The following is a 24,104-nucleotide window of genomic DNA, read 5'->3' on the forward strand; positions in this document are numbered from 1 at the left end:
ATGGCTCCATCAACGGCCCTGTACGGCCCATCTTCACCGCAAACACTCACGACCCTCGTGAGGGGTCGAGCCTCGCGAGGCGGATGACGCAAGACCTCCTCAGGGGCAAGCCTCACCAGGCTGGCTCGTGAGGGGCAGAGAGATCAAGGCAAGGGACACCTCGCAAGGTTCCTGTGATGCAAGCCATGACGACTGGAGCCAGGCGGGCGCCAGCGCGCGCAGTGTCCTCGTTTCCTCTTTGGTGCTAAAGAGGCAAGCGCAGGCGAGGAGTTCCGAGGCATTAGGCAAAGGTTTCCACATTGGTGCAACAAGACCAAGACCAGCAGGACCGCAAGACAGAGGTCACCGTGGAGCCAGCGGGGCCTCGGGGGCTGACTCCTCCCGAGGATGCTCCACCCAGCCTCGCGAAGATGATTGGGCTAGAGAAGCACGAGCGCCATCTCCACCTCTACTCATGGAGAGGGGTGCGGCCGCAGGAGGCGATCTGGGCTCAAGCAGCACCACCTCGCCCTCCCTTCTCCTCTTCGCCGCACGCGTCGGCCTAGTTGCCCAACAAAGAAGGAGAGTCAAGGACAAGCACCAAAAGCAAGAACAAGTGATAGAGGCTAAGGTGTCCCGATGTTTCGATGAGATGGTGGCTATCGTTTTCTGTGGGAGTCGACCTTGACGATCCGACTATGAACGTGCGAGACGTCGCGCCTTAGCAATCGCTAAACCAACTTCCGAGGGTTATTGACCACGCCGGAGCACGATCAACCTGACCACGAGGGTCTGTTTCCTGCGAGCAAATGAAGAACAAGCAAGAAACTGAGATTGCAATCTGGATATTGTGAATATAAGATGAAAGCTTTATTGATCAAGGTGGGGTTCTGCGACGTCTTGGTCTGGTCGTTGGACACAAACGAAGTACGCGAAGTTGCAGCTATGGCGAACTTTTAATCTAAACAAAACCCAAAGTCTAAACGACGCCCTAAGGGCTGTATATATGGAGGAAGAGGGGGGAATTTCGTGGCCCTTGAGGGTGGGGTCCGAAACCAACCCTAACTCTTGTTTCCACACACATACGGACTCTAAAAATAGCCTATACTTAAGTATTTCGAAATTACATGGGCCTGGCCCATTAATAAGGTGACGCAGCACCTAGAATAGCCTATGGACGAATATTATGAAGTGGCATCTTGTATATTTCGTCCAAGGCTTCATGCACTCCTTATGGCGGCTTTAAAGTCCTGAAATCATCACTTGTAACTCCGTTCTTGATCCCCTCGCGCATGCCATCAACTCCATGTGTGTTCTTGCTCCAATGTTCATCCTTCTCCAAGCTAGGCCCTTCATTTGTAAGCAAAACAAATGTATCCAATTTAGGCAGCATCATAATCTCATGAACATTAAAATCATTACCAAGAAACGAAAGTACCTGGTAATTTAATTGGCGTGCGTGAGCTCTAGTAATTGGTCCAGTATATCTAACAGTAGGGGCTGTGGGTGTAACAATGGTATTGATGTCCTCATCATCCTCCCCTTCTTGAAATGAAGTCGTCCTCGACGGAAGCGCATCTTCCTCACCCAAATAAGGCTTCAAATCTGCAATGTTAAAAGTGGGACTAACCCCAAAATCTACAGGTAGCTCAAGTTTATATGCATTATCATTTATTTTCTCTAACACCTTAAAAGGACCATCAGCACGTGGCATTAGCTTTGATTTGCACAGATTAGGAAATCTATCTTTACGCAAATGTAACCAAACAAGATCTCCAGGCGCAAACACAACATGTTTTCTACCCTTATCTCCAGCAAGTTTATATTTAGCATTCATACGCTCAATGTTTTCCTTAGTTAACTCATGCATTTTTAAAATCAATTCAGAACATTCTTTACATCAAAATTAACCTTCTCTGAAGATGGAAGAGGCAACAAATCAATAGGTGCACGAGGTAGGAAACCATACACAATTTCAAAAGGGCACATCTTAGTAGTAGAATGCAATGAATGATTATAAGCAAATTCAATATGAGGCAAGCATTCTTCCCACATTTTCTTGTTATTCTTCAAAACAGCCCTAAGCATAGTAGACAATGTTCTATTGACTACTTCAGTTTGTCCATCAGTTTGGGGGTGACAAGTAGTACTAAAAAGCATCTTAGTCCCCAACTTAGCCCATAAACATCTCCAAAAGTGGCTAAGAAATTTAGTATCACGATCTGAAACAATAGTATTTGGCACACCATGTAAGCGAATAATTTCACGAAAGAACAAATCAGCAACATTAACAGCATCATCGCTTTTATGACATGGTATAAAGTGTGCCATTTTCGAGAACCTATCCACGACAACAAATATGCTATCCCTCCCCTTCTTTGTTCGAGGTAAACCTAAAACAAAGTCCATAGATATATCCTCCCAAGGAACACTAGGTACAGGCAAAGGCATATATAAACCATGAGGATTGAGTCGTGACTTAGCTCTTTGACATGTAGTGCAGCGAGCAACAAAACGCTCAACATCCCGTCTCATCTTTGGCCAAAAGAAATGTGTAGCAAGTATATCCTCCGTCTTCTTGACGCCAAAGTGTCCCATTAATCCTCCTCCATGCGCCTCCTGCAACAACAAAAGACGAACGGAGCTAGCTGGAATGCATTGCTTGTTAGCACGAAACACAAATCCATCGTTAAGAATGAACTTGTTCCAAGTTCTCCCTTCCTTACAATTCTGCAATACATCTTTAAATTCAGCATCATGAACATATTGATCTTTGATGGTCTCCAAACCAAATATTTTAAAGTCAAGTTGTGAAAGCATAGTATAACGACGAGACAAGGCATCAGCAATAACATTTTATTTACCCTTCTTGTGTTTAATGACATAAGGGAAAGTCTCAATGAATTCAACCCATTTAGCATGTCTACGGTTCAGTTTTGCTTGACTTTTAATGTGTTCCAAAGATTCATGATCAGAATGTATAACAAATTCCTTGGGCCATAAATAATGTTGCCATGTTTCTAAGGTCCGAACAAGAGCATATAATTCTTTATCATAAGTAGAATAGTTCAGACTAGGCCCACTCAATTTTTCAGAAAAGTATGCAACAGGTTTTCCATCTTGTAATAACACATCTCCTAATCCAATTCCACTAGCATCACATTCAAGCTCAAAAGTCTTATTGAAATTAGGAAGTTGGAGTAAAGGAGCATGTGTCAACTTATCTTTCAATACCGTGAAGGCTTCTTCCTGTGCGATACCCCAAACAAAAGGCACATCCTTCTTTGTAAGCTCGTTGAGAGGTGCAGCAATGGTGCTGAAATCTCTCACAAAACGCCTATAGAAACCAGCGAGGCCAAGGAAACTCCTCACTTGTGTGACCGTTTTGGGCTGCGGCCAACTCTCATTAGCTTCAATCTTGGCTTTATCAACTTCAATTCCCTGTGGAGTAACAACATAGCCAAGAAAAGATACTCGGTCGGTGCAAAAGGTGCACTTTCCAAGGTTTCCAAACAAACGTGCATCACGTAGAGCAATAAAAACAACACGTAAATGTTCCAAATGTTCCTCCAAAGATTTGCTATAAATCAATATGTCATCAAAGTAAACTACCACAAATCGTCCAATGAAAGCACGTAAAACTTCGTTCATTAACCTCATGAAAGTACTAGGTGCATTAGTTAACCCAAAAGGCATGACTAACCACTCATATAATCCAAACTTAGTTTTAAATGCCGTTTTCCATTCATCTCCCAATTTCATACGAATTTGATGGTATCCACTATGCAAATCAACTTTGGAGAATATTGTAGAGCCACTCAATTCATCAAGCATATCATCTAGCCTAGGAATAGGATGACGATAACGAATAGTAATATTATTTATGCCTCTAAAATCAACGCACATACGCGACGTACCATCCTTTTTCGGCACTAAAATGATAGGAACAGCACAAGGACTAAGGGATTCACGTATATAACCTTTGTCGAGCAGTTCTTGTACTTGACGCATAATCTCCTTCGTCTCCTCTGGATTGGTACGGTATGGTGCATGGTTGGGTAGCGAAGCACCGGGAATTAAGTCAATTTGATGCTCAATCCCTCGAATAGGTGGTAATCCCGGTGGCACGTCTTGTGGAAAGACGTCAGCGAACTCCTACAAAATGTTAGTGACAGCAGGGGGCAAAGAGGAAGGCACGTCCTCGAATGAAAATAATGCCTCTTTGCACACAAAAGCATAGCAAACAGATTTGCTAAAATCTAGCTCATCAATATCAGATTTGGTGGCAAGTAAAGATGCACTTTTCAATTTAATTTTAGAAACAACAGTAGATGGTTTATTATTAGGCTTCATTTGGTGCTCAAATTCTTTTGCCACAATCTGATTTTCACTCTTATTTGTCTCCTGTTTTGCTTTATTAGCTCTATTAATATCATCTTCCAAAATGGAATCAGGAGTCATAGGAAGCAAAGTAATATTTTTATCGTTATGAACAAGAGTATACTGATTGTTTCTACCATGGTGCATAGAATTTTTATCAAATTGCCATGGTCTACCAAGTAATAAGGAACATGCTTGCATAGGTACCACATCACAATCAACATAATCAGCACATGTAGAGATACTAAAATGCACACGAACAGTACGTGTTACCTTAACCTTGCCGCTGTTGTTGAACCATTGGATGTAGTAAGGATGTGGATGTGGTCTTGTGGTGAGAGATAGCTTCTCCACCATCTCCACGCTAGCCAAGTTATTGCAGCTCCCTCCATCTATGATCACGCGAACAGAACGTTCCTTCACAACTCCCTTTGTATGGAACAAATTATGTCTTTGATTTTGCTCAGCTTGTGTAACCTGCACACTCAAAACACGTTGAGCAACTAAACATTCATACCTGTCAGCATCTTCAGGAGCCATGTATTGCGTCTCATGATCAGAATCGTCTCCACCGTGTTCGTCACGTGTAATAAGAGCCAAAGTCTCCTCATCATAGTCACTAGCGGACTCATACCCACCATCCTCAGTAACAATCATCACACGCTTAGATGGGCATTCTCTCGCATAATGACCTCCACCCTTGCAACGTCGACAAATAATATCATGTGTTTGCCCTATTGATGCCATGGATGAAGAAGAGCTCTTTGCAGGCCCAGAAGGTGTGCTCTTGGCAGATAGTGGTGATTGTGCCTGCTTTATTGTATCACGGTTGGAGGTGGCAGCCGACGGAGGCGCCGGTGTAGCAGAAGGTGTGGAAGTAGATGATGCACGTGGTGTCCATGATGAAGGTCGACCTGCAGAAAAGTTAGTCCGCGCCAATGCCTGTCGATCCTGCACTTCACGTTCAGCTTTACAAGCAAGATGGAATAAACGAGTGATATTAGTATACTCCTTATACTCTAGAATCGTCTGAATCTCTCTATTTAATCCACCCATAAAACGTGCAAGCATAGGTTCATTCTCCTCAACAATACCACATCTAATCATGCCAGTTTGTAATTCCTGATAATATTCTTCTACAGAATTTTTTCCCTGTCTTAAGCGCTGCAATTTTTGAAGTAATTCACGTTGATAATATGGTGGAACCCAACGAGTACGCATAGCAGTTTTCAAAGCAGCCCAAGTAACCGGAATAGGATATAATCTACAATGCTCAGACCACCAAACACATGCAAAACTAGTGAATGCACAAACAACAGCAGGAACACGTCTCTCCTCGGGATATTGTAAACATGTAAATCGTTGTTCAGTTTCTAACTCCCAAGTAAGATATATATCAGGAACATATCTACCCTCAAATGGTGGAATATTCAATTTTAGTTTAGGGAGATGGTCATGATCTCGTACCTGAGGGTGAGCCCTACCATTGCCATTATTTGCATGTGGACGACCTGGTGGTTGTTGTGCTGGTGGTGGCACGTAGTTCTGATTTTGATCAACCTCATCCTCATAATCTCCTACATAATCATCCTCCTCCACATCAGCAGTAGGAGCCACAGAAGTATCAACAGCAGCACCAGCAGTTTGGCCCGACTAAAGAGGGACACGGCTCGCTCGGCGGAGGGCTATTTCCCGACGTGGAGGTAGTCGGTGTTGTTGCTGTTGTTGCAGAGGTGCGGCAGGAGCAGCCGGTGGTGGTGGTGGAAAACGCGAAAGCAATTCAGCAAACTTGTTATCGAGCTTTGTTTCAAACGTCTTCTCCATGCCATCTATCTTCTCCATGGCCTCTTCAAATCTGTTTATCACATCTTGCACCTGTACACTCATCATTTGCTGAAACGTATCATGAAGCTCCTTGTTTGTCAAGTTCTCCCAGTCAGTCTCGTCGGATTGTGATCCTGGCATGGTTAGCAGCAATAGAAACACACAAGAATATGATCCTACAGACTACTAACAAATGGTGGTGGTGGCGGGTGTCACAAATCCGTCAAGCAAATCTCAAATTCTTACCAGTTCTTACCCAGCAGCAGGCGGTGATCGGCAACCGTTATAGTCAAAACTCTCAAAAGCTTGGATAGAGCGATTGCCAGGGAGAGTCAAACGCACGACGTAGATGTATGTGGAGCTGGGAAGGCTTACAATATGGTAGCAAAAAGGGTCAGCAATAATCAATTCAGAGATGCAAAGTTGAATAAATGCTCAACGACGGTACTGTGCTGGTCCTAGGCTAGACCGTGCTAGAGACGCGAGCCTAGAACACTAACAAAATCACGGCGCTGCACGTAAATAAGGGAAAAGCACACTCTAGAACTCTTTTTTTCGCTCTTTTTTTTTGCGCTCCTCTTTTTTTTTTGTGAAAAATCACTATAATGGCGAGTGTCTCAAAACTCTTCCCTCGTCAAACTGATAGGATGGGCACGAAATTTTTTTTTCACTTTTTTTCGGAAATCAGGGCAGCGACGACGAAAAAGTGCGACAAAAAATCACTATGATGGCACGTGGCTCAAAAGACTCAGAAAAGCCTAAAAATAGGATAGGGAAAAAATTGCCCGTGAAAATTTTGGCCTAAAAACTGCCCGGGGGTCTCCAGACTTTTTTTCCGAGACCTACGCAGGCAAGGAAACACGAATCGGAAGTTAGATTGATCTCAAGAACAAACCTAATATGAGAAGAACTCGGATTGGTGGTGGATATATGGTTGTGGTATATGGCAGCGGTGGTGGTATATGGTAGCGGTGGTGGTATATGGATACAGATTGGTGGTGGTATACGGATACGGATTGGTGGTGGTATATGGATATGGATTCAGAGCGGTGGCGGATAAGCAAAAGTGGTAGATGGGTGATGATGATGGTGCGGCGGCGGCGTGACAACTTATGACCAGAACTCGAAACTCTAAAAGACTAGACTCTAAGACCAGCAACTTGACACGACAATGCAACCGCAAATTCAACAAAGCAAAAACCCTAAAAAGATTATGCAAAGGCTCAGATTGGTTCGGATATGATGAACTAACCCTAAATATTTTTTTGTGGCTTTTTCGTGGACTGTAGGTATGAAGAACAGACTCGATCTAATCTACGAAAACTGTAAAATCTCACCGAGCAACCTGGAAATCTGATACCACTTGATAGAGGCTAAGGTGTCCCGATGTTTCGATGAGATGGTGGCTATCGTTTTCTGTGGGAGTCGACCTTGACGATCCGACTACGAACGTGCGAGACGTCGCGCCTTAGCAATCGCTAAACCAACTTCCGAGGGTTATTGACCACGCCGGAGCACGATCAACCTGACCACGAGGGTCTGTTTCCTGCGAGCAAATGAAGAACAAGCAAGAAACTGAGATTGCAATCTGGATATTGCGAATATAAGATGAAAGCTTTATTAATCAAGGTGGGGTTCTGTGACGTCTTGGTCTGGTCGTTGGACACAAACGAAGTACGCGAAGTTGCAGCTATGGCGAACTTTTAATCTAAACAAAAACCCAAAGTCTAAACGACGCCCTAAGGGCTGTATATATGGAGGAAGAGGGGGGAATTTCGTGGCCCTTGAGGGTGGGGTCCGAAACCAACCCTAACTCTTGTTTCCCCACACATACGGACTCTAAAAATAGCCTATACTTAAGTATTTCGAAATTAAATGGGCCTGGCCCATTAATAAGGTGACGCAGCACCTAGAATAGCCTATGGACGAATATTATGAAGTGGCATCTTGTATATTTCGTCCAAGGCTTCATGCACTCCTTATGGCGGCTTTAAAGTCCTGAAATCATCACTTGTAACTCCGTTCTTGATCCCCTTGCGCATGCCATCAACTCCATGTGTGTTCTTGCTCCAATGTTCATCCTTCTCCAAGCTAGGCCCTTCATTTGTAAGCAAAACAAATGTATCCAATTTAGGCAGCATCATAATCTCATGAACATTAGAATCATTACCAAGAAACGAAAGTACCTGGTAATTTAATTGGCGTGCGCGAGCTCTAGTAATTGGTCCAGTATATCTAACAGTAGGGGTTGTGGGTGTAACAATGGTATTGATGTCCTCATCAACAAGGCAGGGCGAGAACACTTACTGGTCCACCGCGGCATAGTCCCTCCACTTCGGGAGCTTGAAGTCGGAGAGCTTCACGGCCCGAGGCACGGGCGCACCAGCTCCAGGAGCAGAAGCAGGGGCAGCAGCTGAGCCGGAAGCAGCTCCAGGCGGCGGTGAGGCAGGAACGTCGTCCCGGGAAAGCAGCGCTGACCTACCCTTCGTCGGAACCACGGGCGGCTCCCCCTTCTCCAGGGGGATGTCGGCCTTGCCATCGTCGTCAGGCAGGAAGCGGAGGATGTCGGCCTTGCGCAAGGGGAGGTCTCCGCCATCTCCTCGGGGGCTGCCTCTGAGTCGCGCTCCTCATCCTCCTCCTCCTCTTCGTCCCTGCGGGAATCAGCAGAAGACACATCCACCGTCGCCGTCACCACAGGAACTTCAGAAGGCGCTGGCGGCACTAGGCCGCGCCCGTCAAAGGTGGGCATGGAGGCTACGGCCTCCGCCCCGTCCTTCCGGAGAAACCAGGAAGTGTGGGGATTCGGCAGATACTCTTGGTCGTCTCCGACCAGGAGACGGAGGGCCACGACCAGCTCCTCATCGCATAAGGCCTTCGAACTCAAGGAGAGCTTGTCTTCTCCATCCAGAAGCATCCACAAGGGGCGCGTGCGTGCCTGGAGAGGAGCCACCCGCAGCGCCAAGAATTCCCTCAGGAGCATAGCCCCCGTCAGCTTCGCCGCCTTCGTGTTGCCCGGCCTCAAGTCGGCGTTCCTCTTCTCCAGCACCAGCTTCGCTCGGTCGTCAGTAAGCTTCGCGCAGGACCACCCCTCATCAGGCCGGGGCATCCCTGTCGGCAGCTCCAGCCGTGGGTAGACACACTTGGCATCCATCATAACCCACTTGCTCCTGAAGCCATCGACCTTCTTCCCGGTCTTGGAAATCGCGTTAACCTTGCCGGCTGCGATGAAGTTGGCGCACCCCATGGTGTGGCCGTCGTCAATCCAGAGGTAGAAGAAGTGGCGCAGCAGTGCCACGGACGGCATCACCCCGACGTACACCTCACAGTAAAAGGCAAAGATGGACAAGAGAAGAACAGAGTTGGGATGGAGATGAAGAGCCTATAACCCGTAGTGATGGAGGACCGCATGGAAGAAGTCGGAGAAGGGGGAACGAGGCCGGCGACGATGCTGCTCATGAAGAAGGCGTAGAAGGAGCTCTTCGAAGCCTCGGGCATGGTGGAGCCAGCTCGGAGCTCGATCTCACCCTTCTCGTTGTTCTCCCCTGCCATCAGCAAGCGCGTGACGGCGAGGTTCTTCGCCGAGACATTGGGCGCCTCCAGAGCCGGCTCGTACCAGGCAGGCGGCGAATCAACCTTGGGCTTTTGGGGCGCCATTGGTCGGAAGCTCAGAAGGAGATCGGAGAAGATCTGGAGATTTTGGAAGCGAGGAGCGAGAGAGGGGATCTGGAGCAAGGCGAGGGAAGGCAATGAAGGCAACCGTTCCCCGCACCGGCCTTTTGTCAGTCGGGCAGTTGCCGAGGCTGCGTGGGGAAGCGGAGACGCCCATGTCCAATCAATTTCCACGCGCCAGCCATAGCCGCAGGCTGATGGGGCCCGCGGCGCTCCGTCCTTGCCCTTTGGCTTCGCCTCGAAGCCAAGCCCGAGTGCGCCTTGGGCCCGGGGGCTACTGTCGGCGTTCTGGGAACGGGGGTCCCCAGACTTGCCTGCCTAAGGCCCATCTTCACCAGCAAACATTCAAGACCCTTGCGAGGGCTCAAGCCTTGCGAGGCGGACGACACAAGACATCTCCAGGGGCGGCCTCACCAGGCTGGCTCGCGATGGGCAGAGAGATCAAGGCAAGGAGCACCTCACGAGGTTTCTATGATGCAAGCCATAACGACTGGTGCCGGGCAGGCGCCAGCGCGCAGTGTCCTCATTTCCTCTTTGGTGCTAAAGGGGCAAGCGCAGACGAGGAGTCATGAGGCATCAGGCAAAGGTTTCCATATCGGTGCAACAACACCAAGACCAGCAGGACGGCAAGACAGAGGTCACCATGGAGCCCAAGATGGCGTCTCCACCAGAGCCTTTGGCAGGCGAAGACTACTTTTGTCAGGATACCTTGTACTAGTTGTCTCCCTTCGAATTTTGCCGTTGTGGGTTCCCTTCCCGCTCAATATTTGGGAAGAGGACCAGGGCCTCTATAAATAGGACTAGCCACCACCATAGGGGGACATCTCATCTCGAAGACATCTCATCTTGGACTAGATCCATTCCACCAAGGCCACCAGACAAGCTCATCGGGCTCAAGAACACCTCTCCTCGCGAGGCTGTTCTTCCTTTGTAAGTGTTCATCCTCAGCCAAGAGGCAATCCACCACACCACACTGGAGTAGGGTATGACACCACAATGGTGGCCCGAACCAGCATAAATCTTGTGTCTCATGTTCTTTGGGTTCGTCGAGCTAGGACGTGAGATCATAGGCTGTGCGAGCTAGAGAGGTGGAGAGATCTTTGTGCGCACCCCAGTGTTCGAACCTCAAGGGTTTTGCCGGAACCCGAAATCCGACACCACTCACCTCCAGAAAAAGTCAATCTAGCTCTCTCTCTCTCTCTCTCTCTCTCGTGTTCTTGCTCCCAGAGCATAGATTTTCGATCTCTTTGCTCGGAGCTCCGTTTCCGAAACTGATTTGGGGGATTGCTCACCAAAAAAATTATCATTCTCGTGAATCTAGAGTCTCATTTTGCCTCTATGATAGAACCTTTAGTATCCCTTTAGAAGAATTCTGTGATGCATGCAAAATTCCTTACTGAGGTTCGCTGGACGAATCACCAAAATTAGATTATGAGATGTTCCTGAGTAGCCTCGGTTGTGGTGAGCATAGAGGAGTTGCACAAGCTAGAATAAAAAGTACACAATTCCCATCCATCCGTTACTTCGCACCTTTTAATGGCGAATGCATCGTGGGTAAACAAGATTGCAATGTACTCTGTGCCCCAAACTTGTGCCTCATACACACTGCTTTAACAGGCACTAAACGATATAATCTTGGAGCAATTGTTGCACGGAGGCTGCAACACAATGCTGACAGCGGTCATTTATATGGAGGAATTTATGCCTCCTGCTTGCACCTTTGCCCAATGATCCCGTTTTACCCAATAGATATTTATATTTTGATGCAATGCAACATCATAAGTTCATTAAGTATGCAGCCACGAATTACAATTATAACCTGGTGTTCGATAAAAAAACCTATTGTACCTCTTATTTTGACTGCACCTACTCTCTTTGATTACCAGAGTAAAGGAAGATACTACATCTATGAGAAAGAGAGGCGCATGAGCACAACACAGCAGTAGAGGCTTCTCGCCTGGCTAAGGAGGCTGTACCGAGAGCCTCCATGAGCTATCACTCAGACTATTACCCAGGTTACGGATGGTGATTTCCAAGCTAGGCGAAAGCCTATGCTTGGGGGAATATGTATTCCCCACCAACATTACATTCATGTTCACATGTTTCATTCCAGTTGTCTGTGTTCATACTTTTTCATTGTATAATCCATGTTATTTTTATTTTCTCGCTTTCTTCTGTGTGTTTCAAAATCTTTGAAAAAATCGAAAAATATTTCTTGCTTCTTTTTTATTTTTCTTTCTAGTCTAAATTAGTTGTAGTATTAAAAGAAAACCCAGAAAGATTCCTCATTTCTTCTTTTGCTTGTTGGGTGCTTTCCCGTGTAAATAGTTTTTCTTATTTTTGTTTTTCCTTCTTTGATTTGCTTTCTTAAAAAGAATTCAAAAGCTCCAAAAATACTTTAATGTGTTTCTCTGAAATTCTTTTCTTTGGTTGAGTCATACTAAGGAGAAGACCAGGATGAACATATGCATTATTGTTGAGCTCACAAAGATCCCATATTATTTTGTCTTCTCCTTTGAATAAAATGTTGCATCTTCAAGCTTAGTCCACGACACTCTTGCACTATTATTATTTTCATATCATCCAGTTGTGCAAGTGAAAGGCAATAATGACGATATTTGATGAAGTGATCGTGGCAAGGAAAAGTGAGTATGAACTCAACTTGGTTTTGTCTTTGTTAATATGTTTAACTCAGTATCCATAATTCAACATATTTTGATTAAACATGTTTATGATGACAATTAGAGATTATAATTGCTCATGCCATTCTTAAGTAGCTAGGAGTGGATAATGATTTATTTTACATATCAACATGCATTAAAATGATAATATGGTATCCTCCTCTGAATGTTTCGAGTGGCTTGACTTGGCACATGTTGACACATGTAGTTGATTCGAAACCAACATAGCCTCCATGATATTTATGTTCATGGTTGTCAGCGTTCTGGGAACGAGGGTCCCCAGACTTGCCTGCCTGCGGCCCACAACGTGGCTCCACCAGCGGCCCTGTACGACCCATCTTTGCCGCAAACACTCACGACCCTAGTGAGGGGTCGAGCCTCGCGAGGCGGACGACGCAAGACCTCCTCAGGGGCAAGCCTCACTAGGCTGGCTCGTGAGGGGCGGAGAGATCAAGGCAAGGGACACCTCGCGAGGTTCCTGTGATGCAAGCCATGACGACCTGATCCAGGCGGGCGCCAGCACGCACAGTGTCCTCATTTCCTCTTTGGTGCTAAAGAGGCAAGCGCAGGCGAGGAGTTCCCAGGCATTAGGCAAATGTTTCCACATCGGTGCAACAAGACCAAGACTAGCAGGACCGCAGGACGGAGGTCACCGTGGAGCCCAAGACGGCGTCACCACTAGAGCCTTTGGCAGGCGAAGACTACTTTTGTCAGGATAACTTGTACTAGTTGTCTCCCTTCTAATTTGGCCGTTGTGGGATCCCTTCCAGCTCAATATTTGGGAAGAGGACTAGGGCCTCTATATATAGGACTAGCCACCACCATAGAGAGGGGATCATCTCATCCAGATCATCCCCAACCACACAAGTTCACCAAGCACAAGAACACCTCTCCTTAGGAGGATGTTCTTTCCTTGTAACTGTTCATCCTCAGCCCAAGAGGCAATCCACCACACCACACTGGAGTAGGGTATTACACCACAACGGTGGCCCGAACCAGTATAAATCTTGTGTCTCATGTTCTTTGGTTTCGTCGAGCTAGGCCGTGAGATCGTGTCAAGTGCGAGCTAGAGAGGGGGAGAGATCTTTGTGCGCACCCCAGTGTTCGAACCTTAAGGGTTTTGCCGAAACCCGAAATTTGACATTTGGCGCGCTAGGTAGGGGTGCGCCGAAGCTTCGCCTCCCCGACCGGCTCCCATGAATGCCGCCGCTTCTCCAAATGGATCGACAGGCACCCTCCGCAGCGCCGGGGGGCTCCGGGCCTTCACTCCCGCCTTGCGGCGGGTGGGGTGGCCGCACAAGTTTAAGCTGGAGATGTCGCCTCGGTACGATGGTTAGGTGGACCCGACGGCCTTTCTGCTAGCATACGAGGAGTCTGTCCTGGAGGCCGAGGCGACGATAAAGTCATGGCCAACTGGCTCCCGACGGCCCTCGCTGGCGTGTCGTGCGCCTGGCTTCTCAATTTGCTGGAATCTTTTGTGGCCTCCTGGGAGGAGCTGCGCGACCTCTTCATCGTGCGTTTCGAGGGACCAGAACCCCCCGTCGTCGCGGCTCTCCTCTGTGGCTCGTAGGCGCCGCCCTCGGACCGTCACGTCAAGCCGTTCTTTCGTCATATCGGCGCCGCCTCAGTGCGGCAGGGGGCTCCCCCGGGTTGGGTGGCGCCCAAGGCCGACCTGGCCTTCGACTCAAGGGATCACCCAGTCACCACCGTCGGTTCGGGCGTGCTTTCGATGCTTTGCAAGCTGACCATCTGCAGCGTAGCCATTACCAAGACCCTCATCGATGGCGGCGCCGGCCTCACCGTGCTCTCCGTGGAGGCTTTCGGCCTCCTTCACGTACCACTTAAGCGGCTCCACCCCAGCAAACCTTTCTTCGGGGTCGGCGGCAACTCCTCCAACCCCTGGGGCAGATCCATCTCCCCGTGACCTTCAGCACACGCGATAACTACCGCACCGAGCTAATCGACTTCGACATCAGCTTGCTGTACAACGCCATCCTCGGGTATCTGGCGCTGGCCCAGTTCATGGCAGCAACCCATCCTGCCTACAACCTCATGAAGAAGCCAGGAAGCAAGGGCGTCCTCACCGTGCCCAGAGACACCAAGGAAGCCGTGGCGACCCTCAAGCTAGCCTTCAGGGCCATGGTGGCAGCTTGCCCCGCTGACAAGGCCGTGTCCAGAACCAAGGGGGCTGCGCCGACCAAGAAGAAGCAGTTATCCACTCAAGGTCAAGCCAAGACGAAGCAGATACCGGTCGACGCGGACGGAGCCTCTGATGCTACCTTTACCACTACACCACAACACCAATGCAACGGCATGTAATCTATCGGGAGAAAGCCCTTTAGAGGGCAGAGAAACTGCCGGGATAGCATTTCTTCCGGCAGATAAAACTGCCACGAGAACGACTGCCGGGGATTACTTGTCCTGGCAGATAAACTATTCCCGGCAGTTTTTCTGCCCTGGCACATGTATTTCCCAACAGTTACTATTCTCTCGGCAGATTGGTCAAGGCACGAGAGACTACAAATATCGGCAGTGGAACTGCCTGCAGAAGCTTGTTTGCCCGCCAATTAATATGCCATCATGTTAGTTTCACTAGCAAAGGGAAACATATCTCCCAGTTTAGCATCCATTCGCTATGTTCAAGCAATCAGGACGTATCATGCAATTTATATATACATCTCAATTGAAGTTACGTAAAGTCCTCGTCAAAAGTATTGAACTTCATTCAATAATCATAGCAATCATATACAAAGACGTTGTGCCACAAAAGAAGTGCTTCCATTTGTTTTTAGATGTGCCACACAACCAAGCTGAAGTTGTGCCAAAAAAGGAGAAACACATTTATTTCGCGATGCACCACACAACCAACATGAGCATACATTGACTTAACAACCAACAAAATGAGCAGAGCAAGTCTCCAGGTTCAACAAACAAGGCATATTCCATTGTCACTACACTGACTTAATCGTAGGCGTTCATAATCTTCATCAACCTGTAGATCTTCCAAACCTCAATCAACTTGTCAATCTTTGAGAAACCTGCACCAAATCGAAAACTCAAAATGGATCTCTTGTTTCACATTTTCAATTAACACATTAAAGATTTTGACATGCTGCAGTTTAACTGATCCGCATAAATAAAACTCTTCTGAATGTGCAACACTTCATCATCACAGCAAGCAATATTACATAATTAGATCAAGCAGGGAATTATTTGAACTGCGCATACAAAAACTTCCCAAAAGGATTATATACTGCTTGGTTCGAATGCGAAGTTACAACTTACTCCGTACTAGTGAAAACTATGATTAGGGATATGGAATTAATTTGCAAATGGAGTATATACTGCTCAGATTTGTGTCTAGTGTTCACAGAAAGATATTATTATCTTCGGGTAATATACATTGATTGGATGCCAAGTTACAACTTACTAGTATAAGGCTTATTTATTCTTACGAGTGACATAGGATTTAAATGATAGAGAACTATCCTACAAAGAAGTTGGGATTTGAATGGGATGTAATTTAATTTGGATCAGTGGCCGAGCTACAACAAAATAGCTGGGCGGGCCAGCTTAAAGAAAAACATAGGAAAAAAATTCAAAATTTGAATCATGGTAGTACTAAGGCATTAGTCAACACTCAGTTATTTTGGAAACACATCATCTCAGGCTTGCTGGTCTGCTGTTCTCATAGACTGGGCTGCAGTGGGTTGTGCATTCGGTCTTTGAGCAACAGCTAGGCTCTCATGCATTCAGGCGGGCTGGCAAGAATAGAAGTATCTCATCCAGTGGCAAGTCTAGTAGGGGGGCTACAACAGGCTCTAGCCTACCGTCCAAAAATATTAAAAAAAATAGTACTACACGTCGCAGCTCAGCAACCCAATATCTTATTCTCTGCCGAACAACACCAACACTCCAACAGCCCACACGCAAGTGGCACACAGGATATCGAGTATGGACATAGCGAGATGACAGAGCCTCACGCTCCACGGCTCAAGACAAGTATATCGATATTTGTTTGCTGTAAAAAATCATATCAATATTTGTCTGTTTAAGTAGGAAAATATTAAATATATAATCAAATTTTCTACTTTTCAAAAACTTCAGAACAACTATAGTAAATACTACATGTTTCCAATACTAATCTGGCTAATTTTGAGCTTATTTGAAGAAAAAGGATTAAGTGATAATGGCTATATTTTGCTAACTAATTCATATTTTGGTGAAAATTTTGATTTTTTAAATCTATCAAATACTACATGTTTCTAGTAGTAATCTAAGAAAGTTTCAGCTTGTTTGGAGCGAAAGGACTGGAGATAATGACTATTTAGCTAGACAGATATAAATTTCCGTTCAAAATTTGATATTTTCAGAAAACCATAAGATGACAGTAATAAGACATATATTTTCAGTAGCATTCTGGCAAATATTAGCTTATTTGGATAAAAAATTAGGAGATAATGCCCTTTTCTCTTTAATTAAAATGATGCTTAGTTCTCGTTGTTAAGTTTGAGCCCACCCTTCATTGTCTTCCTGGATTCGCCACTGATCTCATCTATGCTGCTCACGGAGTATCACTATTTATTTAGGACCTAAGATGAGTTACTTTAACAGTAGGATTTTCTACATTGCTCTACAAATAAGCAACAAGATGATGTGCAAACTTAACATCAACATGCACCTAATATGTGCATGACAAAGTGAACTGCAAAAAGCATGAATTAATATGCATGACAAAGTGAACTCGACAAAGCATGAATTAATGTGCATGACAAAGTGAGCTGCGCAAAGCATGTAACAAGATGTAGTATTATGATAGATGCAATTGTACAATAGATGCAGTAACCAAAGAGATCACCTTCTTTCTTTTACTTTGTCGCTGACTGGCTCGTCCTCCAAAATCTTCTTTTAGATTTGAGAATGTAAAGGACCCAAATCGTTCAAAATCATCACTATTCCTTGCTTTAAGTAAAGCTAGCCTCTCATGCTCTTGTGCTTCAGCATTGTCTTCTTCTATTCCTTTTCCATTCTTTTGCCTAAAACGAGAATTCGTGGCACATTAGGATTGACACATTAGGTGTCACGCAGATAAGCATGTAACTGAAAACTGGAAAGAAAGGCACAAACTTTAGTTGCTGAATATCATCATCTATATTATAAAAACATAGCACTTGTTTTTTCCGTCGGATTTTGCAGAACACAAACAGAGAAGCTACTACCAAAATTAGCAGAAAAAACTAGTATGGACGCCTTGCGGATCTTGCCCAACCTCCAACACCTTCAAGATTGTGTCAAACCTTTCAAGACCTAAGTTATAATGCCGAGCTGAAATTTGAGGTTAGTCTAAAACATGAATTCTAAGTTGGTACAAAGCAGAGCAACATCACTCTGACATAGTATTGTCACTTACTGCATGACTATCATTACGACAGGAAAAATAGAATATTCGAAATAAAACAGAGAAAGTTGAACATCACAGCGAGATGGAGGACAATTAACTTCAAGGTCATCTTTAGCTAGAATGAAGACATCCAACAAAAAATCATAAAGTACCTGTTTGGACTGGTTTTAATTTCTTCTTGCATCAGTCTACAAGACCCTATACTTGCTCTAGGTACAAGTCTACCAGTAAGTACAGTTGTCAGTTTTTACTTTTCACTAATGTCACTTTATTGAGCACAGGCATGAAAGTGGGTGATATCTTGTATTATCTTTCTTGCGCACACAGCTGCTACACAGAAATACCATTTACTAGTCAAACATATTTAAAAGGAGATCATTGCTTCATGTTTTTAGTAAATTGAATATGAACCTTCCATAAATGTAATTCTACATCCTCGTGGAGATGATTCAAAGCATATTTCTCTTACCAATATACAACAAGAGCTCAGTAAGAGGTAGATTTTTATATACTACACCCGTTCCTAAATATAAGATGTTTTGGCAGTCTAATTTAAACTTCCAAAACATCTTATATTTAGAAACAGAGGGAGTATATCCTAGTGCATGGAGCACCTGCAGCTAAGAAAGAAGAGGATGTAGCTTGACATGGCATGTAGAATAGGGACATAAAACCATAGGAGAGGAGAAAGAGCAGCATTAGCAGCCAGATATCATAGCAAGCACAGGCAGCGGAGGGAGCACGGTAGGAGCAACTTGTACCTTGCAGAACTGTACAGTCTGACGGCTTGTGGAAGCGGCGGAGAGAGCATCGATGGAGGTGACCTTCCAGCATCTTGGGGAGGCAGCAGAAACACTTCCAGCAGACTGGAACAGGGTAAGAAACTGCTTCATTGTTCTAGTTTTATCAGACTTCACAGAAGTTTGCAACACTTATGTTCATAGAATAAATAAATATCCACATACAGAAACAAAAATGTACTAGTGAACAAAGGGACTTCAGACCCAGACAGCTCACATGAAACATCTAGTAATTCATGAATCTGGTCTGATGATCAAGATAAAATTCAAGCAATACTTTTTTCCCAGGAACAGAACCGTTATTCTAAACCAACAAGACGATACCTGCGACCTAAACAATGTATAGAAGATTTGCATAAATCGGATCTTATCACTAGATTGAAAATAGTTACGAGATCAAGATAATTCATTGAATGAAGAGAGCCCCATCAATTAGGTGGACAAGAATAAGGGCTTACAAGCTAGCATAGGCCATCGTCAACCTGGTTGTTGACGAGGAGCCATCACACCAAGGCAGACCGTTGAATCAGTCGAGCTTGCACCCTTAGTGAAGAAGGCTTGAAGCCACCGTGAGCGGCGGGTTGGGAAAAAGGCTTGAAGCCCCCTGCCCCCATATATAAATGAGCCATAAAATTGTGCCTCTAGGGCCAGTTGGGAACAAGGCTTGAAGCCACCGTGAGCGGCGGGTACTCCTCCAAATCTCCGTCCAGAAGCGGAACTGCAAGGCGGGGGCGCAACGGATAAAGGCGGCCGTGGAAAGGAGGGAGGAGGAGATGCGAATCCACGTCGTCTCAGCCGGCGCTTGTGGAGAAGAGGTGGAACCGCGCCATCCCATCCGCCGCTGGTGGAGGAGAGCCAGATCCGTGGTCACAGGCGGCTCCAAGCAGGAGAGGGAGGAGCGGTGGGAGGAGCCATATCCGTGCTCACAGGGTTCGGAAGGAGGGTAGAAGCCGTTTCCTCTAGAGACCAACCGGAGGACGACCAGGAGGGACGGCGGCGTCAAACCCTAGCCCGCCAAGGTAGTCAGGAAGGAAGCCAGGTGCGGTAGGGGTCGGGGGTGGCGAAGGGTGAGGCCAGGGTCGGGGACGGCGGAGGGTTATCGACTGCCGCTGTGGTTAGGAGCGGCGAAGGTTGGTCGGCGGCGGATGGGATCGGGGGTGGAAGGCTGCCTGATTTGGGGGCGTGACTTGGGGGAATAGAAGAAGTGAGGGTGAGGTGCGACGGCTATTTCTTTTATCTTTTGGCTGAAATGTCTCGACACACACAGTACCGGCAGATAAAAAGTCGGGTTCAGTTCTCCTGGCAGATAAGGTGACCTAAAACGTGGACATCGTTGCCGGCAGTTTATATGCCTGCGTTGCTCAACTTCTACCGACAGTTCACCCGCCCTTAAGTATTTCTGCCGGCAGTAATGAGATTCCTAGCAGATAGTTTGCCGTTCACCTGGTATTTCTCTCGGCAGTTGATTTCCCCCAATTAAGTGATGTGGTGTAGTCTACCATAGGTGCCGACCTCGCCCTAGATCAAGAAAAGGAGTTGGTGGACTTCTTGCGAGTGAACAAGGAAGTATTCGTATGGGAGCCCAAGCAGCTAGTTGGGGTTCCGAGAGGAGTAATTGAGCATCATCTGAGGGTGCACCCCAATGTGTGCCCTGTGAAGCAGAAGGCGAGGCGACAATCCACGGAGAAGCAGTCTTTCATCGTTCAGGAAACCCGCAAGCTGGAGGTAGCAGGTGTCATTCGCGAGGTCCGGTACCCAAAGTGGCTGGCAAACCCAGTCATCATGCCAAAGAAAGGAGGGAAGGAATGCATGTGTGTCGACTTCACCAACCTCAACAAGGCTTGCCCTCAAGATCCGTTCCCGCTACCGCGCATCGACCAGATTGTTGACTCCACCATGGAGTGTGATCTGCTGTCCTTCCTGGATGCGTTCGCAGGCTACCACCATATCAAGATGGTAGTGGAAGACATGGAGAAGACGACTTTCTTGGCCCCATGCGGGGTATACTGCTACACTTGCATGCCATTCGGACAGCGCAACGCAGGAGCGACCTTTCAGCGGCTGATGCACATCGCCTTGGGGCAGCAGCTCGGGAGAAACGCTGAGGCCTACATCGACGACATTGTGGTGAAGTCTTGGGAGGTGAGAGCTTTGATTCAAGACCCGGAGGAGACCTTCGCGAGCATGCGCCAGGTGGACTTGCGGCTCACCCGGAAAAGTGCGTGTTTGGTGTCCCTTCCGGCAAGCTGCTTGGCTTCCTCATGTCCTACAGGGGGGTGGAGGCCAATCCGGAGAAGGTCAAGGCAATCGAAGACATGAGCCCACCACAAAACCTCAAGGAGATGCAGAAGCTTGTAGGCTACGTGACTTCGCTGGGGCGCTTCATCTCCAAGTTGGGGGAGCGCGCCTTGCCGTTCTTCAAGATGATGAAGAAGAAGGGTCCGTTCGAGTGGACCCCCGAGGCCGACCTGGCATTCCAAGACCTCAAGAGATACTTGACCAGCCCGTCGGTGATGGTGGTGCCTCGTCCTCGTGAGTCCTTGGTACTCTACTTGTCTACCACACCCCATTCCGCCAGCGCGGTGCTGGTGGCCTTCAGAGAGGAGCCCCAAGTCAAGGGCAAGCCAAATGAAGCCGCCAAGCCGGATGAGGCTGCACAACACCAAGGCGATGCTCGTGAGACAGCGGCTGCCCTAGCTAGTCATCAAGCCCCAGGAGCTGGTGATCCACAGGAAACACCTCAGTCCCCGGGAGCCAAAAACTCCGTCAGCTCTCACGCCCTTGTCGAGCACCCAGTGTACTTCGTCAGCACAACGCTACAAGATGCGAGAGGATGGTACCCCATGCCTCAGAAGCTCTTGCTCGTGCTCTTGGCGGCCTCTCATAAGCTGCACCACTACTTCCAGGGTCACCCCATCAAGGTCATCTCAGCTTACCCATTGGAGAGAGTGCTCCGGAGCCCCAATTCTGCAGGAAGGGTCGCTGAATGGAACATCGAGCTGCAAGCGTTTGACCTGGAGTTCAGCACAACTAGGGTCGTCAAGGGGGTTGTGCTCGCTGACTTTGTGGCAGAATGGACCGATAACCCAGAGCTCGAAGCAGGCGAGAACCGATCCCTCTCACCAGGGAATGAAGCGCCAGACGGCTGGGTCATGTACTTCGATGGCGCGTCCGCGCGCCAGGGTGCATGGGCTGGAGCCATGCTCGTCTCGCCCATTCAGGACAAACTTTACTACTACGCCGTGCAGCTCTGCTTCAAGTGGGGTGAGAAGGTCTCCAACAACATCGCAGAGTAGGAGGGTCTCATCGCCGGCCTCAAGGCTGCGGTTGCCCTGGGGGTGAAACGCCTCACCATCAAGGGAGGCTCGCCGCTCCTCGTCAACTTCTCCAACAAGGTGTACGAGCTAAAGGATGAGCACATGGTGGCATACCTCGCAGAGGTACACAAGATGGAAAAGCAGTTCCTGAACCTGGAGCTGCAGCATGTGCCTCGTGGCACCAACAAGGAGGCCGACGACATCGCCAAAAGAGCATCCAAGCGGCTGCCCCATGAGCCTGGCGTCTTCAAGGAGCGGCTCTTCAATCCTTCGGCAGCACCTCCGCCTGCAGAGCCGACGCCACCTCAGGAGGAACTCCCCCAGCCACCAGCCTCGGGAGCCCCTATCTGCGGCCAGACCTCAGGAGCGCGCCTCCTCTTAGCGCTCGAGCCTCAGGAGGGGTGCTGGATCAAGAAGTTAAAGGTGTATCCGACGCAAGGCACGTTGCCGGAGAAGGAGGAAGTCGCGGAACGTGTGGCCCGGCAGGCTACGGCGTACTGCATTCAGGACGGTGAGCTATACAGGAAGCGGCCGAATGATGTTTCTCTACGATGCATTTCCAGGAAACAGGGGGGTGAGCTGTTGGCTGACATACATGGAGGAGACTGCGGGGACCACTTGTCGTCGTGCACCCTAGTCGGCAAGGCTTTCCGCAGCGGGTTCTACTGGCCCACGGCACTCAACGACGCGACCGAGCTGGTGAAATCCTGCGAGGCCTGCCAATTCCATGCCAAGCAGATCCACCAGCCTGCTCAGGACCTCCAGATATCCCGCTCTCATGGTCGTTCATGGTCTTGGGGCTGGATATCCTGGGCCCATTTCCTCGAGCGCCTGGAGGCTACCGCTACCTCTACGTCGCCATCGACAAATTCACCAAGTGGGCAAAAGTGGAAGCCGTCCGCACCATCCCAGCCGGGTCAGCGGTCAACTTCATCAAGGGCCTCGTAAGCCAATTTGGAGTCCCTAATCGTATCATCACTGACAATCGCTCACATTTCACCAGCAATTCTTCAAAACATACTGTGCTAACCTTGGAACGCAGATCTGCTACGCCTCCGTGGCGCACCCCAAGAGCAATGGCCAGGCTGAACGCGTCAATGCAGAGGTCCTGAGGGGTCTCAAGACCAGGACCATCAAGAAGAAGCAATACAAAGCAATATTAATCAGTTGGGGCCACCAGTTGGCGACAAGCTTAGAGGGAACACCCTAGGGGTGGCAGGCTTGTGGGCCCTCTGATGCTCCTCTAACCCTAATCTTTGTTCTATAAATACCCAAATATTCCCCGTATACCAAGGGGCACACCAAAAAGACTTTTATGTCGCTGCAAGTTTCTGTCCTCATGAGATCCCATCTGGAGGCCTGTTCCGGTACTCTCCCGGTGGGGGATTTGACCATGGAGGGCTTCTACATCAACCTTTTTCTCCCTCCGATGAAGTGTGAGTAGCTTACCAGAGACCTACGGGTCCATAGCTCATAGCTAGATAGCTTCTTCTCTCTCTTTGATCTTTAATACAATGTTATCCCTGATGTTCTTGGAGATCTATTCGTTGTAATCTTCTTTTGCAGTGCGTTTATTGAGATCCGATGAATTGTGGGTTTATGATCAGATTATCTATGAATATTATTTGAGTCTTCCCTGAACTCTTTTATGCTTGATTAATATTGCTTTGTATTTCTCTACGATCTATTGATTTGGTTTGGCCAGCTAGATTGATTTTTTTTGCCATGGGAGAGGTGCTTTGTAATGGGTTCAATCTTGCGGTGCTTATCCCCAATGACAGAAAGGGACATGACACATATTTGTATTCTTGCCATTAAGAATAAAAAGGTGGGGTTTATTCATATTGATTGGATCTATCCCTCTATATCATGTCATCTTGCTTAAGGCGTTAATCTGTTCTTGTTAACTTAACACACTAGATGCATGTTGGATAGTGGTCGATGTGTGGAGTAATAGTAGTAGATGCAGGCAGGAATCGGTCTACTTGTCACGGATGTGATGCCCATATTCATCATCATTGCCTTACTATCGTCATAATTATTTGCTTTTCTA

At 47.4% G+C, this 24,104-nt stretch overlaps 1 protein-coding gene across 2 annotated transcripts; it reads right to left on the reverse strand.

Annotated features, from left to right (window-relative positions):
• Positions 1-15,235: 15,235 nt before the first annotated feature.
• On the reverse strand, positions 15,236-19,942 carry LOC119316817. 2 transcript variants are annotated; one of them, XM_037591210.1, is made up of 4 exons: positions 19,193-19,942; positions 18,696-18,818; positions 17,392-17,569; positions 15,236-15,571 (listed from the first exon to the last, which is right to left on the reverse strand). In XM_037591210.1, exons 1-4 carry the CDS (start codon positions 19,207-19,209, stop codon positions 15,548-15,550), a joined length of 342 nt encoding a protein of 113 aa, XP_037447107.1. In that variant the 5' UTR covers positions 19,210-19,942; the 3' UTR covers positions 15,236-15,547. The 2 variants fall into 2 exon arrangements, with proteins under 2 accessions (XP_037447107.1, XP_037447109.1); XM_037591212.1 differs by having other exon boundaries at positions 18,696-18,800; positions 19,193-19,941.
• Positions 19,943-24,104: the final 4,162 nt, after the last annotated feature.

The sequence above is a fragment of the Triticum dicoccoides genome, chromosome 6A, assembly GCF_002162155.2.
Source record: "Triticum dicoccoides isolate Atlit2015 ecotype Zavitan chromosome 6A, WEW_v2.0, whole genome shotgun sequence".
Taxonomy (NCBI): Eukaryota; Viridiplantae; Streptophyta; class Magnoliopsida; order Poales; family Poaceae; genus Triticum; species Triticum dicoccoides.

Excerpts from the sequence above, each read along its gene's own strand:
- LOC119316817 (XM_037591210.1), bottom strand. Across the intron at positions 17,570-18,695 it reads AGACTGTACAGTTCTGCAAG|GCAAAAGAATGGAAAAGGAA; the intron begins GTACAAGTTGCT and ends TTCTCGTTTTAG. Across the intron at positions 15,572-17,391 it reads GACAAAGTAAAAGAAAGAAG|GTTTCTCAAAGATTGACAAG; the intron begins GTGATCTCTTTG and ends GATTTGGTGCAG.